Source organism: Elephantulus edwardii, unplaced genomic scaffold (assembly GCF_000299155.1).
Source record: "Elephantulus edwardii isolate Elephantulus edwardi_28Jun2011 unplaced genomic scaffold, EleEdw1.0 scaffold00164, whole genome shotgun sequence".
In the NCBI taxonomy this organism is placed as follows: Eukaryota; Metazoa; Chordata; class Mammalia; order Macroscelidea; family Macroscelididae; genus Elephantulus; species Elephantulus edwardii.
Genome location: NW_006399914.1, coordinates 5402447 through 5418582, shown reverse-complemented (window position 1 = coordinate 5418582; position 16136 = coordinate 5402447). Strand labels below are relative to the sequence as shown.

At 37.6% G+C, this 16136-nt stretch overlaps 1 protein-coding gene across 1 annotated transcript in view; it reads left to right on the top strand.

The window, feature by feature from the left end:
- ATP8B4 (ATPase, class I, type 8B, member 4) overlaps positions 1-16136 on the top strand; it is a 229142-nt gene that overhangs the window by 183199 nt on the left and 29807 nt on the right. Inside the window, exon 17 of the mRNA XM_006895328.1 lies at positions 14374-14521. Coding sequence (XP_006895390.1) covers positions 14374-14521 — 148 coding nt within the window. The remainder of the gene's footprint in view (positions 1-14373; positions 14522-16136) is intronic.

The window sequence follows — 16136 nt, the reverse complement described above, 5'->3', positions numbered from 1 at the left end:
GTTTTTTTATGGTGGGTTTTTTTTTGTTCTTGGTGATTTTTTTTTTTGTGATTTGTTTTTTTGGACCTTGGGATAGTGTACACTATCCTATCATCTACATATGATGACAGTTTAACCATCTTTTTGCCAATCTGGATGCCTTTTATTTCCTTCTCTTGTTATAGTGATCTAGCTAGTACTTCCAGTACAATATTAAATAGGAGTAGTGTCTGGATATCCTTGTCTGGTCCTTGTTCGAAAAGAAAATACTTTTAGTATTTCTCTGTGGAAGTGATATTGGCTCTGGGTTTGCATATATGCTTTCCACTATGATTAGGAAATTTCCTTCTATTCCTATTTTGCTGAGTATCTTAATCAGGAAAAGGTGTAGGATTTTGTCAAATGCATTTTCTGCGTTAATTATAAGATCATATGGTTCTTGTTTTGCTTTGTTAATGTGGTGAATTACATTGATTGTTTTTCTTAAGTTGAACTATCCTTGCATACCTGTTACGAATCCCACTTGTTCATGATGAATTAGTATTTTCTTTAATGTGCTGTTGGATTCTATTGGCTAAGAGTTTGTTAAGGATTTTTGTGGCTAAGTTAATGAGAGATACTGATCTGTAGTTTTCTTTTTTTGGTAATGTCTTTGCCTGATTTTGGTATTAGGGTTATGTTTGTTTTATAGAATGTCTATGGGAGTGTTCCTTCTTTTTCTATTTTTTTGAAATAATTTAAGTAGAATGGGTGATAGATAATTCTTCTCTGAATGTTTGGTAGAATTCAGCCATGAAGCCATCTGGTCCACAACTTTATTGTGGGGGAATCTTTTTATGACCTGTTCAATTTTTTCTTTTGTGATGGGTCTTTTTCCAGTGCTCTTCATCTGTCTATGTCAACCTGGGTAGAGTACGAGATATATATCTTCTGAGTCCGTGTCTCTGGTGTATTTGCCTTCTTAATGTCTTCCATTTCTTTCATCATTTGCACCTTTTCCTGTAGTTGTTCAAATAACCCCTCAACAATATATTTCTTCTGGTTCTATACCTCTAGTGTATTCCCTTTAATTGTGGCCTTCCATTGCTCTTTCTGTTTTCTATACTTTCTTCTGTAGCTGTTTGAATGTCTCCGTATCAACATATATATTTTACATTCTTAATTCCAGAATATTCACTGGGACTTCATTATTCTGTAATTTTTTTTTGGAGAAGGCTTAATTTGTTTTTTCACAGTGTTTGAAGCTGCCTGCTGTTTTCTTGACATTATTTGAAGTTTTTCTTTGTAAGGATTAGTCTATTTCTATTGTGTGTGTAAATTGTTAGTAGTTTTTATCTTTATGGTATTATTTTTCTTGAAATTTAGAAATTTATAATTTTATTATGATTAGCTACTATTTATCATAAACTTTGTATAAAGATAAAAATACAGTAAAATATAGTAAATGTTTAAAAAGCACAATTAACATATATGTATATTTAGGATTATATGGAATACTTATACACACAATAAAATGTTAGTCTTAATAAACACAATCCTATTTAGGATATTTTATGGACATATAATGTTTAAATACAAAATAAAGGGATATAATTAGAAAAACTCTCTCAGAAATTTAGGAATGCAATTCTAAATAAACTCAGAGTCCAAAGGAAAATCATCACAATAGGACTTAAATAGACTATAGCAGTGGTCTCAAAAAACCAGAGACTATGAGGCAAGGCTCTGTTCTCTCATAGGATTTCTGTGAGTCATAGTTGACTCCATGGCACCTAACAATAGATACACATACACAAACCCACATTCATATATGAGTATGTGTGTGTATACATAAACAAAATGATAATGAAGATATACAAACATTTGTGAGAAACAGTGAAAAAAAAAAGCAGGTAGAAGGAAATGTATCACTTCAAATACATATAGCTTAAAGGAACAAATCTTGACAAACAGAAGTTTCCATTTTGAAATGGTAAAATATCAAATCCAGTGAAGTAATGAAAGAAATGAGGATAAGACTTAATATTGTTGGTATGCAACATCAGAACTGACTTTTAACTGACTCTCCAGTGAATTTTCAGAAGCAGTAGTTGCAAAGGAAATTGCCCAGTAACTTTTGAATACAGAGCAGTTGGTGGATTTGAACTGCTTGCCTTTGGGTTGGCATCACAACTCCTTACCAAGCCAGCAGAGCTCACTTCAGATTTAATAGAAAACAGCAACAAAATTAGAAAAAGAAATAAAAACAAAACAAAAAACCCCAAACCCTAAAAAACAAACTCTGTATAAGAGTATATCTACAAAAGGAGATATTGGCTATTTGAAAATTTTAGAAAGCATTAAAAGCTAGCAAGAACAATCAAGGCAAATAGAGGGTCTGCAATGTCCTGGAGAGGGTGAAACCAGCTGCTCCTTGGAGGCAAGGATTTTTAAGCTTGTTTTATATACTTTGGGTGTGTTGCTAGTACTTGGAGTGGGGCAAAAGTGGAGGGGCAGCACAAGAGAGGAAGACCCCACATGATATGAACCGAGTTAGTGAGTGGGGTGATGGGGATATGTATATCAGAGACAATAAAATTGGCTCAGGATAAAGCAGAGTTCAGAACTGTTGTATACAAAATCACTGAGTACATAACAAGAAGTAGAAATAAAAATAGGTGAATATTATCAACACTTTTTATGAATAAATTTTACAATTTTTAGGAAAAGCTTTCTTTTTTAAAAATAATAGGATTGGGCCCTTTATTTATTTATTTTTAAATTTTATATTGGTTTACATACAATGTTCATAAAATTTGTATACATTGTTTTTTCACACCAATCTTTTCCCTTTCATTGACCCATCCCTTCCTCCACCCATCAAATGGTGTGACCCTATAATTAAGTGCCCCCTCCTTGGTGCCTCGTACTTGTTCTATAATAATGGTCATATAGTATTTGTTCTTTTGCGATTGAGTTAGTTCACTTAGCATAATGCTCTCCAGTCCCTCCCATGTTAGGTAGTAAGTTACAAAATTATTGCTCCTGTGTGCTTCATAATATTCTATTGTGTGAATGTACCATAATTTCTCAATCCATTCCATTGTGGTTCAGCACTTGGGCTGTTTCCATGTTCTTGCGATGGTGAATAACACTGCTATGAACATTAGTGTACAAGTCTCTGTTTGTGCCTCATTTCTCATTTTGCCAGGGTGTATTCCAATCAGTGGAATAGTTTGGAAGCATGAGTGGCATCCACTTTCTAAATAACATCCCTCTGGAAACTCTATGAACTTTGATAAATGTCAATGGTTGTAGAGGGGCTTAAGGCCTTTTGTTCATTGGGTTGCTATGAGTTGTGCTTGACACAAAGGCAATCAATAACAACAACTTGGTTTAAAATGTTCCATGTATGGGGTGATCTACCCAATTACTTAAAGTCTTTTCTAGGAAAATTTGCCTTTCCTAAAGCTCTTCAGGTTCTCTTTGTTTAGCACTGCAGCACTGTAGGAATCTTACCTTACTGTAGTCCTCTCTCCCAAACTCTATTGTCCTCCTTCATCTAAGGAGTGACTGAGTTGGTGTGAGACCTGGTGCTTCATTTGAGCATTCTGTCCAGGAGCGTTTCAAGTCAGTGGTCTTTCTTGCAGCTCAACATCCTAGCTGAGAAAGTCTTTCCCCTGCTTTTGGCTCTGCTTCCCAAACTCTCTTGTCCTGTTTGGCCCTTGGGATTCCCCCACAGCCATGGAGGCAAGGATCCCCAAATGGAGGGAGCTTTCCCCTTCTCTCCTACATGCACCTAAAAGTGCTTGCTGTGGGGAAGAGTGTCTCACCTGATTGCACCTTTTCTCTTGAAGCCTAATGTGTCCCTTTGTCTCTAGAGATGCAGGAGGTCAGGGGCACCAACTTAAACAGTTTGTGTGCAAGGGGGAGGGGCGTATCAATGAGCATTCTTTCACCACCTTCTTTCCTTTTCCTACTTCTTCTTCATTATTTCTTGATGTCATTTTTCTATAGCTTTCTACCAAGGTCTAATTTTATTAACATTTCCATTAAAAGAGCTATGTGATATATCATTAAAATTATGTAAATTATAATAAAACTATTGATTTACTGTAAAAATATTTCCCAAGTTTTATTTGGTGATGACAAGCATAGTCTCCAGTCATTTCTATAATGACCATAATATTGCCATTTTCTATACCAGGATGAGGTAATGGCAGTCAACAATAACACAAAACCAAAAGTATTAGTATATTTCTGTATTTATATCATGAGAAAAATTTGCATTTCTCATTAAACTTCTTAAGATATTTAAAATAGCATGATGTTTTTGTTATGTGCTGTTGAGTCACCTGCAACTCATAGTGACACTATATATGACAACCCTGACTCTTATCCTATCCTGAGCCAATCTCATTGTCTTCGACAGTCACTGAGTTAATCCATATCATCCTAGGTTGTCCTCTCTAGACTGTCCCTCCACCCTTCCAAGTGTGATATCCTTCTCCAAGGACTGGTCCTCCTGGCCACATGCCCAGATGGCTTCACCCTCTCCAGGACAGATCTATTTGTTCTCATGACAGTCCTTCTGCAGCAAATGCTTCAAATCCCCCTCCGTTTCAGTGAGGAAGGTTTTGTCATCTCCATAACTCAGGTTGTTGATGAATCTTCCTCCAATCCTGATGCTACATTCTTCTTCATAAAGTCTCAAATGCTTCAAATATATCAAAATATCACTCTGTTAGTTTTAGTATATGCTCCAGCTACAATTTGCAATATTATGTCTGGATTAGAATATGTTTTTACCCCCACATTTATATGCCTCTGTGTTGATTTTTTAATAAGCATACAATTTAATTATGCAGCATAATCAATTAAGAAATTACATACATAATGTTTATAATAGGAGTCACTATGCTTGCTTGGTTCCACAATTAATCTCTTGGCACCAGCAGTCAGGAAATCAAGAGAGTAATTGCATTAGGAAAGTCTGCTGTCAGGGACCTCTCTAGATTACTGAAGAGCAACAATGTCAGTCTGGAGATTAAGGTGCACCTGATACAGGTCATGGTCTTTGCAATCATTTACTTTGCAAAGTAAATTATTTTTTGCAAGTCAGAGAGCTGGATAATAACTAAGGATGGTAGATGGAGAATTGATGCCTTTGAATTGTGGTGTTTGTTGGAGAAGAGTGTTGAACATATTGTGCACTGCCGGGAGAACAGACAGATCTGTCCTGGAGAGGGTAAAGCCAAGCTCCTCCCTGCGTACAGGGATGTTGAAGCTCCATCTGGGCACGTGGAGTAATAGGCAGATATATTTATTTCAATTTATACTCGGAAATAACTCTATAGTTAGAATCTGAGGCAGAGAAGTAGTGCATAGAGTAAAATATCACATTTTCTTTTTTTATTATGCACTGTCGAGTAAGAATCTACTTGTTGCTGACCTTTTAGTGGGTTTATAGAGGCAGCAAATTTCAAGAGAGAAGAGTGCCCATCTGTCTCCTGCATAGAAGCTGGTGGATTTGATCCATGTTCCTTTGGGTTGGCAGCACAACTCCTTACTAAGCTACCACAGCTCCCTTTTCTTTTGTAATTAATATAAATGATAGTACATATATATCATGGATCTGACTGATACAAGATTGGAGTGTGCTTGGAAAAGTAGAGGATCAGAAAAGGAGAGAAAAGGAGACCAAGATGGATTGACCCAAGGACTGTAATAGTGGGCATGGTAAAGACTGTGAGACTGGCACAGAATTGGGCAAGGTATCAATCTGTTGTTCACAGGGTCACTATGAGTCAGCGTTGACTCAATTACACCTAACAACAACAGCAACAGGTTTGTGTGTGTTAAAGGCATGTTATTATTCCAGGATGCTCTCTGCACTGCCAATCTGGCTACTTATATCTAAATCCATAGATTTGAGGATAAAATATTGAAATCCTTATTTTGACCATTAAGTTTTCCTGTGTTATGCTTTTGAGTTCAATGGGAGTTCACACACACAAACCCCACCCCACCCCGTATCTAAAGAACAGATTCTGAGTGATAGTAGCTAATGAAAGGAAATGACCTAAATGCTTATACTCAAACCTGTCAAATGTGTTTAGATTATTTAATAAACAGGGATATGTGATTTTCATGCGTGTCATGCATATGGTTTGTTTCACATTTAGTGTCATGAAGCCATTTTACACCCTTTGAGCCCTCGGTTAGTTTTGCTCCCTGGCTGCTGGAGTGTTAAGAGCATGCCCAGTGATTTATGATTGCACTCTGCTAGAGTTTCTCAGATGATTATGAAGTTGATTATACACTGCATCAACACAAATGCCTCTGCCGAAAAGAACATATACTGAGATTGTCATTTTAGTGGTTTGAAAGGTGGCACATTTGTATTTTATTCTCATAGTACTAGACCAGTAGCAGTGTGTGGTGCAAGACATCACAGAAGTGACTTGTGGACTGAGCTATCATATCAAGGGGTGACTCGGGGGTGGAGGTCTGGACTGGGTGGGCAGGAGTGCAAGAAACGCTGACTTAGCAGGGAAAGGGAAGGGACAAGACACACATGCTTGGGGGTGGGGGACGTTGAATGTAGTGTTACTTCTTTCATCTGCTCAGTAAAATGCTTGTCTGTTAGATATGTTCTAAAACTAAGTATCCAAATTAAGACAGACTAAGAAGAAGGATTGGCCACCCACATCTGAAATATAACAGGCCTTCAAAAACCCTATAAAGCTAATTAAAAAGAGCACTGGTGGCATATCAGGATAAGGTTGTTGCTATGTGCCGTTGAGTCGGAACCAACTCATAGCTGACCTTCCAGTAGGTGTTCAGAGGTTGTAAATCACATGGGAAGAGTTTGCTCATCTTTCTCCCATAAAGCAGCTGGTGGATTTGAACCATGTGATTTTTTTTAGTTGATCGCACAATTCCTTCCCCACGAGTCCACTAGAGTTTTCTAGCACGGTAGGTATTGGACTCCTAATTAAAAGGTTGGAAATTTGAATCCACCAGCTGCTCCCCGGATTTATAGCCTCAGAAACCTGACAGACGGTCTTCATGAGTAATAAAACTTGAAGATAGTGTGTTTGGTTTGGGATTTAGAGAAGGTAAACCATCAAGTTGTTTTATTACTTCTGAGAATCATACCAGTGGAATAACTTAGAATATGTTTTGTTTAACAAAATAATCCTATGTAATTTTTGACCCTGTTTTGGATGAAATGTTATTTGTTTGACTAAAATGCAAATAGCTTCGGGGCCAGGTGAGGAGTAATGGGATACAGACTTTATATATAACATTAGGGAATGGTGGGGTCTTTGGTGAGGGCATCATTATATTCTCCTTAAAAACCACACAGATTTTTTAAAAATGCTCTACAGGTCAAACAGTCCTCATTACCAAATTCCAGTGACCCAGGAAAAAATATTCTACTTGGTTGAATTTCCATTACAAGCTGTAAAACATTAGAGCCCTAAGTAATCTTGAGGTCTTTTAACAACAGCAAAAAAGTTGAGCAGCTAGCTACCTAGCTTTTCATAGTTGATATTTATTTTGATTAGTCAGTGACTCATTCAGATTAGTCATTTCTGTTTCCTAATTCTTAACAATGAAACTGGCATAGGATTAACTGCCATCAAGTCATACAGGTAATACGGGATAGATCGGGCTTGAAATGAGGATTTCATGCACTTTCTCTAATGTGGGCAGTATGGTACTGTTTTAAGTAGCGTCACTAGATTTTCTTTGGTGGCTTTGTACAATGCTGTAATTCAGTTTCACCACAACTCCACCTTCTTCCTCTTCTTTACTAGATATTATCAAATTTTTAGTAATGTTTACAGTTCACTATAATAATAGACTATAAGCGATAGAGCTTATCACATAGTGAATTTCTTAAATGTAATATTTTTGATATGAATAGTAACAATAAAATTGTTTTGTAAATTATTTCTACACTGAATTTTGTTAGTAACTTAGTGAAAGACTTAAAAAAATTTTCCCCTTCCTACAACCAGGAAAAGATAAAATAGATGAATGGGACCTTCTAAGAATCAAATCCCTATGCACATGCAAAAACTTCTCCAACAGGGTGAAAAAGGAAGCCACAGACTGGGAAAAAGTATTTGGTAATGACATATCAGATAAGGGACTTATACTCAGAATCTATAAAATACTTGAGCACCACAACAAGATAAAGGTAAATAATCCAATAGAAAAAATGGGCACAGGATATGAACAGACACTTCACCAAGGAAGACATTCAGATGGCCAACAAGCACATGAAGAAATGTTCAAAATCCCTAGCTCTAGGAGAGATACAAATCAAGGCAACTATGAGATATCATGTCACCCCAGTAAGAATAGCAAAATTTAACAGAACAGCAAACAACAAACGCTGACGAGGTTGTGGAGAAACTGGAACCCTTATTCACTGTTGGTGGGGGTGTAAAACGATGCAACCACTGTGGAAGGCAGTATGGCGCTTTCTCAAAAAGTTGCAAATAGAGATACCATTTGACCCAGCAATTCCACTACTGGGGATATACCCCAAAGAGATCATAACTGACATCCAAGCAGATATGTGCACACCCATGTTTACTATGGCTTTGTTCACAATAGCAAGGAGTTGGAAACAACCTAAGTGTCCATCAGCAAATGAATGGGTAGAGAAGCTGTGGTATATCCACACAATGGAATACTACATTGCATTGAAAAACAAGGAACTCATACAATATTATTCAAAATGGGTGACTCTGGAGGCCATTAGGCTGAGTGAAGTATCTCAGTCACAAAAGGACAAATACTGCATAGTGCCACTGTTGTAAAAAAGACTGACATGAGGGTTGGGGAGAGACTGAGAAAGAGGTGTTCAATAATGTATACTGCATTGAAACAGATGAGGGAGAAAACTGTTTAAAAGGGATATGTGATTAGGTATTTTTGTCATGACACGAGTCTAGAGCAAATTCTACATGGTGGAGTGGACCTGGGGGAGGGTTTGTAAAACAATGAAATAATTTTTCTTTTACTTTTCCAAGCAGGTAGTGTACTAGGGGGGAAGGTTGGAAGGAGAGAAAATGCTACAATGAATGACTAGAAATCCAAAGTCTCTGTAAATTTTCATTTACATTAATAATAAATGAAAAAAAATTCCCCTTTACTTGCTGTTCCATTCTCAAGAAAAGTTGATAGAGCTTCATAAATTGCCACAATATTATAATTTAAACACCAGGAAATTTAACAAAAATCAATGACTTCAGAAACATCAGAGGTCATGAAAACAATAGTGCAAGTTTACAGTGTGTGTGTATGAAACCATGTGAATCATTGTTGTAATTTGATAATAATGACATCTCTGACTGGAGCACGTCAAAATAGTAAAAGATTAAAAACACAACTTTGCATTGTATGTTAGTCTTATGGGTATGTTAATTCAGGCAGGATAGACTCAAGGTCAAATTTTGGTTCCCATGGATTTGATTTAATTTTCCTCAGCTTCAGCTTGAACTTGCATATGAGTAGTTGTTCCACAGCCAGCACAGTCAGCTGATATTGAGCTTCTCCAGTGGTTCTTTCTATAGATGTAATTGATCTGACTGCCATGCATACCATCAGGTGAAATACATGTGTATAGCCTGTGTTTACATTTCTTATAAAATGTATTTATAATTAATAATTCACTGTGCAAAATTCCATCATTCTATCTCGAGCTTCATTTCTGTCACCAAGTCCCTGTTTTCCAACTACTGATCTTTCTTCTCCGTTACCAACTTTTGTATTCCAGTCCCCCACTATTATTAATGCATCTTGATTGCATGTTCAATCAATCTCTGATTGCAAAAGTTGGTAGAAATCTTTTTCTTCCTCCTCTTTGGCTCTGGTTGTTGGTGCATATATTTGAATGATAGTGGTATTCACTGGACTTCCTTGGGTGTGTATGGATACTATCCTTTCACTCACAATATTGTATTTCAAGACAGATCTACAAATAACTTTTTTAACTACCAAAGAAACCTCATATTTCCTCACCTTTTCATCTCCAGCATACTAAAACATATGATCTTCTGACTCAAAATGTCCCATGCCAGTCCATCTCATCTTGCCAATACCTAGTATGTCAATATTCATGCATTCCATTCCTTTCTTAACAATATCCAGTTTTCCTGTATTTATGGTTATCACATTGCATGTTCTAATCACTAATATCTGCTTACAGCTGTTCCTCCTAATACATGTAAGTGGAATTTTTTTTAAAAAATATTGCAGTTATTACAATTAACTACAGAGCTCTGGTGGTCTAGTGGCAAGAAGCCGTGCTGTGAAAGCATGTGGTTCTAATCCACCAGATGTTCCATGGGGAAAGGATGAGTAACCTCCTCTGGGGTGATTAACTGCCTCTGAAAACCCACTGGAGGGTCAGCTATGAGTCAGTTCCAACCCTATGATACATAACAAGAAGAAGAATGTACAGAACAAGGGAGCACTACGTGGTTTAAAATGAAAAAGGGAGTATGTCAGGATTGTATTCTCTCTCCATACCTATTCAATCTATATATATGCTGAGCAAATTATTCAAGAAGATGGACTCTATGAAGAGAAATATGGTATCAGGAGTAGAGGGAAATTAATCAATAACCTGTGTTATGTAGATGACACAATCTTGCTAAAAGTGAGGAGGACTCGAAGCACTTGTAGATCAAAGAATACAACCTTAATATGATTGCATTTGAATCAATGTCAAGAAACCAAAATTTCTTAACCACCGGATTGATAGGCAGCATCGTGATAGCATTTTGCTTGGATCCACAATTAACACCCTTGGCACCAGCTGTCAGGAAATCAAGAGATATATTGCACTGGGAAATTCTGCAGTTAGGGACCTCTCCTAAATATTGAGGAGTAATGATGTCAGTTTGAGGACTGAGGTGTGTTTGACTCACCCATGGTCTTTTCCAATCACTTGTTATGCATCTGAGAGCTGGGCAATGAGTAAGGATGACAGAGAAATAATTGATGCCTCTGAGCTGTGGTGTAGGAGAAGAAAACTGAACATCTAATGGACTGCCAAAAGAACAAACAAATATGTCTTGGGAAGGGTGCAACTGGAGTGCACTTTGGAGGCAAAGATGATCAGGGTTTATCTCACATGCTTTAGCCATGTTGCTAGGAGAAGCTATTCCTTGAAGAGGAACATAGTGCTCGGAAAGGTGGAGGATCGGTGATGGAGAGGGAAGAGCCTCTATCAGGTGGATTGACATGGTGACTACCACAGTGGGCTCTAATGTGTCAGTAAGTGTGGAGATGGTAGGGTTCAGATCTTTTGTTTATAGTGTTGCCACAGGTTGTAGTCAATTTGATAGCACCAAACAACAACAGGAATGTCTTTCAAAAACTAATGCATTTCTCTTGAAATATTGAAACAAAATTTTATAGACAATAATTTTGGTGTCACTGCCTCTGACTGTGTCATTCCCACCCTGCTTTTGTGATTTTACTAGCTGTCCTCTGGTACAATGTCTTAGTGTCAAATCAGAAGCAGCCAGTAACCGATTACCTGTCAACACTACCTGTAAACCAGTTTGGTTTAATAGACTGTAGTTGTGTGCTGTCAAGTCAGAACCCACTTATAGCTGACCCTCCAGCAGGATTTTAGAGGCAGTAAATCACACAGGAGGAGACTTCCCATCTTTTTCCTGTGGAGCAGATGGTGGATTTGAACCATGAAAGAACTAGGAATTTGAAGACTTGGTGTCTAATCTTTCACTTACTAATCAAGGTGACAAGAGGTTAAATATTAGGCTAAGAACATGTGAGATGTCAGAAGGAAAGCTTCATTTCCAGTTAACAAGTCCAATCTCTAGTCTTTGCACCAAAGCCAAGATTGTCTTCATTTAAGTCTGGTGTCCTATATCTATCTGTTTATTAACAGGTTCTTTAACTGTTTGAACACAGAAAGCTTCCATAGGGCTGACCATATGGATCTTTTTCCTACCCTCTCTTTTCTTCTTTGTACATTGCATGCAAGCCCATGTGGACCTGACTCTGCTTTGTTATGCTTGTGGTGGCAGGGCCTTGCAAATGCCACTGTCGCCTCAATCATTAATGCATTTCTGCATGCCAACATTGTAATAAACTGCGCTCCGTTACAGAGTTTGGAAAAAACAGGCCCTCTTTTGTTTTAGCATTTGTTATTTGTATTCTGTGGTTAACCATTGTGTGCAATGCCTGCAAAGATGTATAGTTCATTTTTCATTGAAAGGAGTTAGTGTGGCTTCCCCCCTCCTCCACTAATAAATTGGTTTTTGTGAGAACCAGCTGGTGTTTGAAGGGCTAAGTTCCAGGCAGTAAAAGGAATGCTGCTATACAGCATGGGCAAAGGGCTGAAAATATGGGAGCCCTATCTGACGAAGGGTTGTTGGCCTCTGTAGAGGGAGTGGGTTACAATAGAAATTAAGCTGAGCTGGAGAAACTGTCCCTTTTCTGCCTGGAAAAGGATTCATGTGAGATGTTAGGAAGACAGTTTAGGGGGAAAAACTCCTAAGTAAATAGAGTTTCAGCCAATACTTTCATGAACTTCACCCTTCTTTGGAATGTTTTCATTCTCTGGGGGGAAAACAGAGATTGAGTCACTTATTCAGCGTGAGTGGGAACTTGACTAAAAAGGAAACCTCAGGAGATGTTTTCCCTTCCGAGCTTTCTTAGGACCCAATTTGTAAGCTCCGAAACTTCACCAGAGAAATAGAGAAATGCTCATTTCTAAGAGATGCATCTCCCAGATTTCTTTCTTATGTAGGGCTGTAAATTTTCTTGACAATGAGGAGGACCCCTGACATAACTGTCTGATGCAAAAGTCTGGTACTCCCACAACCATGATTTTTCATGTTGACTCTGCCATCTCCTCCCCACCCTAACTCCCTACATTTCACACGTATCACACTGAATTGATAAATCCTTTGCTCTGGTTATCCAAACTGCTAGATGTCTGATAAAAATATCATCCTTGGAGCCAGAGCCATGTCACCTCTGGGTTCCTGCATGCTAGCTGTCATTTTGGTCCTGAACAGCAGAAGGAGATGTTGAGTCAGAGGATAATTTTTATTTTTTTTTTAAAACTTAGTATGTAAACAATTAGTGGAGCATTTAAAATAATTAGAAAGCTGAGGGCTAAAGTGGTTGTTTTGTTTTACAGGAAAGCTCTCTTCTTTCAGAGGGCCTTCAACATAAAACCATTTTCACTAGTGTTTTCTATATAGAATGAGCCTTCAGGGAGCCATCTCATTCTGCTGGAAGGCAAAACCTTCATTTGTCTGGCTTATCTCTGACTCCTCATTTTCTTGTGGGGGCAGGTTCTGAGTATGTACGTTGTGGCCTAAAGTGTCAGTGGCTGGCTTGGGTTCCCGTGGGCAGGGAGCGTGGATGTGCTAAGTCCCCTGCTGCAGAATTCTCTAGTTGTGGTTGAAGCTTCTGTAGTCACATCAACCTGCACTGTGCTACCCCAAAGCTTGTCATACATCCTGAAGCCAAGGGTCCTTAGAGAGGAAATTTGCCTTCCTTTAAACACACCATTTTTCCAGTTTGAAGGGAACAATGCAATCCTACTTCCAAGGGTGTTATGTCACCATAAATTTGTCTTCCTAAACAGCAGAGAAGGATGGGATGTGGGCAGGATTGCTCCACAGCCATTGCTAATTTGATTAGGCATTTGAAGGGATTTTCCATCTGGAAATTAACCTCTACATTTTGTAGTCTATAGTGTCTTTCCCAGAAGACTTATTCTATTGTTTAAGCTGATGAGTACAATTTTCCTTTAAAATACTCTATTATATTACAATAACTGTGGCAATTCAGTAAATATCATCAATTGTTTTATTGTCAAAAATGTTTTTTTAAATGAACAAAGTCTCAGTGGACTCTGTTTTAAGCTGGATCATAATACATTGTTTTGCAAATTGATGCATTTATTTCATATCTAGATTCCCTGGAGTTCCAAGATTAACCTTCTTTTAGTCTTTTACGTTCTGTTAACTTCACCGTGTAATGTTGCATGCCATATCAATGTTTCTCATGTCTTTGAAGCTCAGACAACCTTCTGTCCCAATGTTATCAAAAACCTGTAGTTCAAACTCAGCTCAAGATGGTGATTTAGAGTTTAGGTAATTTGAAACATCCAAGATGATTCTGTTTTTGTAATGTTTACCCTCTAACTTCCTGGAATTTGGAAATTTGTTATGGTATCCCCATCACAAGGAATTATCGAGCCAGCTTACTGAAACTGGATCTTGTGCCAAGCCTGTCTGAATAGTGACGAAATGAATTTACCTCTCGGTCACTCTCTTTCATTAGAGTTAATAGGTATGTGTTGTATGCTGTTATGATTTGCTTCTCCTCTCCTTCTCTAAGGAAAGCAAAGGAAAGTTTGTTTGGACAAAGCAGAAGTTTTTCCAATGGCCATGTAGTTTGTGAAAAAAAGCAGCAGCTGGAGTTGAACTCAACTGTAGAAGAAACCATAACAGGAGATTATGCCTTAATCATAAATGGCCACAGTTTGGTGAGTCTGCTTAAGGCTTTTGTTCTTTTTCCTTTTCCACCCCAATAATCATCTCTATTGTGTAGTTATAATGAGACTTCTTTTTGCATTTTCCAAACAAATGACACCAGTAGAAACAAGGCGTCTAGAGTGATTTCCTCTTTGCAAAAGGAAGGGAAACTTCTAATATATATTTCATACATTCTTGTTGGAACCACTGCAGTCAAGGGGAGGGTCCAAAGGAATAGTCTGAATTAACAGACTATCAATGACAGTAGAACATCTAACAGCATGACTTCAGTGTTTTACTAATGGGAGAGTGTCATAGCTCGCTGTTGGTTAATTAAAATAATGCAACTGGATGGATGCATTCTAATTATTGTTCTTATTAATATTAGTGATTTGCTGAGCACAACTTGACCTTCGTATAATTACCACACCAAATTATTGCCATTAAGATACCTCTAGTGGTTTTGCTAAGTAGCAGCATTTTACCGCAATGCCAAACAATTTGCTTTGATTAGGAAATCTGTTTCTTGTCAGAATAGAATAAACTTGCATTGCTCTTTTAATGTAGTTCAGGTTCCAAATCTTGAACAAATATCAAAACACTCCTTTGAGTTTCTAATTTAAAAAGACAAAAGCTCCAATTGCACTTCACTGAAATGATAATTTCGATGCGCAACAAGCTAATCTAGCATCTTTCTCTGGCTTTGATAATAATTTTTATTTCAGAGTCTGGAAAATAAGTGTATCTTCTTGTAGACAATTTTTTAGAGGACAGAAGGAGTTGGAAATGAAAATATTGTATTTTCCCCCTTGTGATCAGCTGTCTGTTAGCTCTTAGTGCTTAGAGTATTATCCAGCTGGATCCCAGACGTAATGATGTGTTGCCGTCTACACCATGGAAAGTTACAGAGCTCAACTACAGGCCAAGCTCAGTTGAAAGGTTGTCCAGATGACATAAACCTCCTCTTCCTTGTACAGATGACCAGCAACTGAAAATTATAAGCCTTCCAGCTGGGATTTAGAGCTGTTAGGGACTATAAGGCAAAAAGGGCTCCTACTAAGTATTGTTTTGACTTTCTCTCATGCTCAAAGTGGTCAGTGTATGGCCAAATTAGATTATTCAGGCAACTATGTTCGCTTTCCCCTACATCTGTCTTTATGTTTAAAGAAGGCACTAAAGTCGATACTCTTCAAGAATCCTTTAGCTTCAACCCTTCAGTCTCATCAGACTATTTTATGAAGACTTGATCTTATTTCTGCTAGTATGATTAGGTGCTTTTTTACAAAGAAGTCATGATCTCAGTTTGCTCAAATCCTGATTCTTCGCATAATTTAACTAGTATTTTTTATTATAGAGTCCTAGTGCCTTGATAATAATAATACTAATAATAATAATAATAATAATTTACTGCTTGTTGATACTAAGACAAAAGAAGTGGGACAATATTGGGTAAGACAGCAAGTCATATATATGTGTTCAGTTCTACAAAGAGAGAAAGTACTTGAAAATGCTAAATATTTTCTAGGAATTATAGACTTGCACACGATGATTTCCTCTACTAGAACCACATTTTTTTCCTTCCTTCCTTCCTTCCTTCCTTCCTTCCTTCCTTCTTTCCTTCCTTCC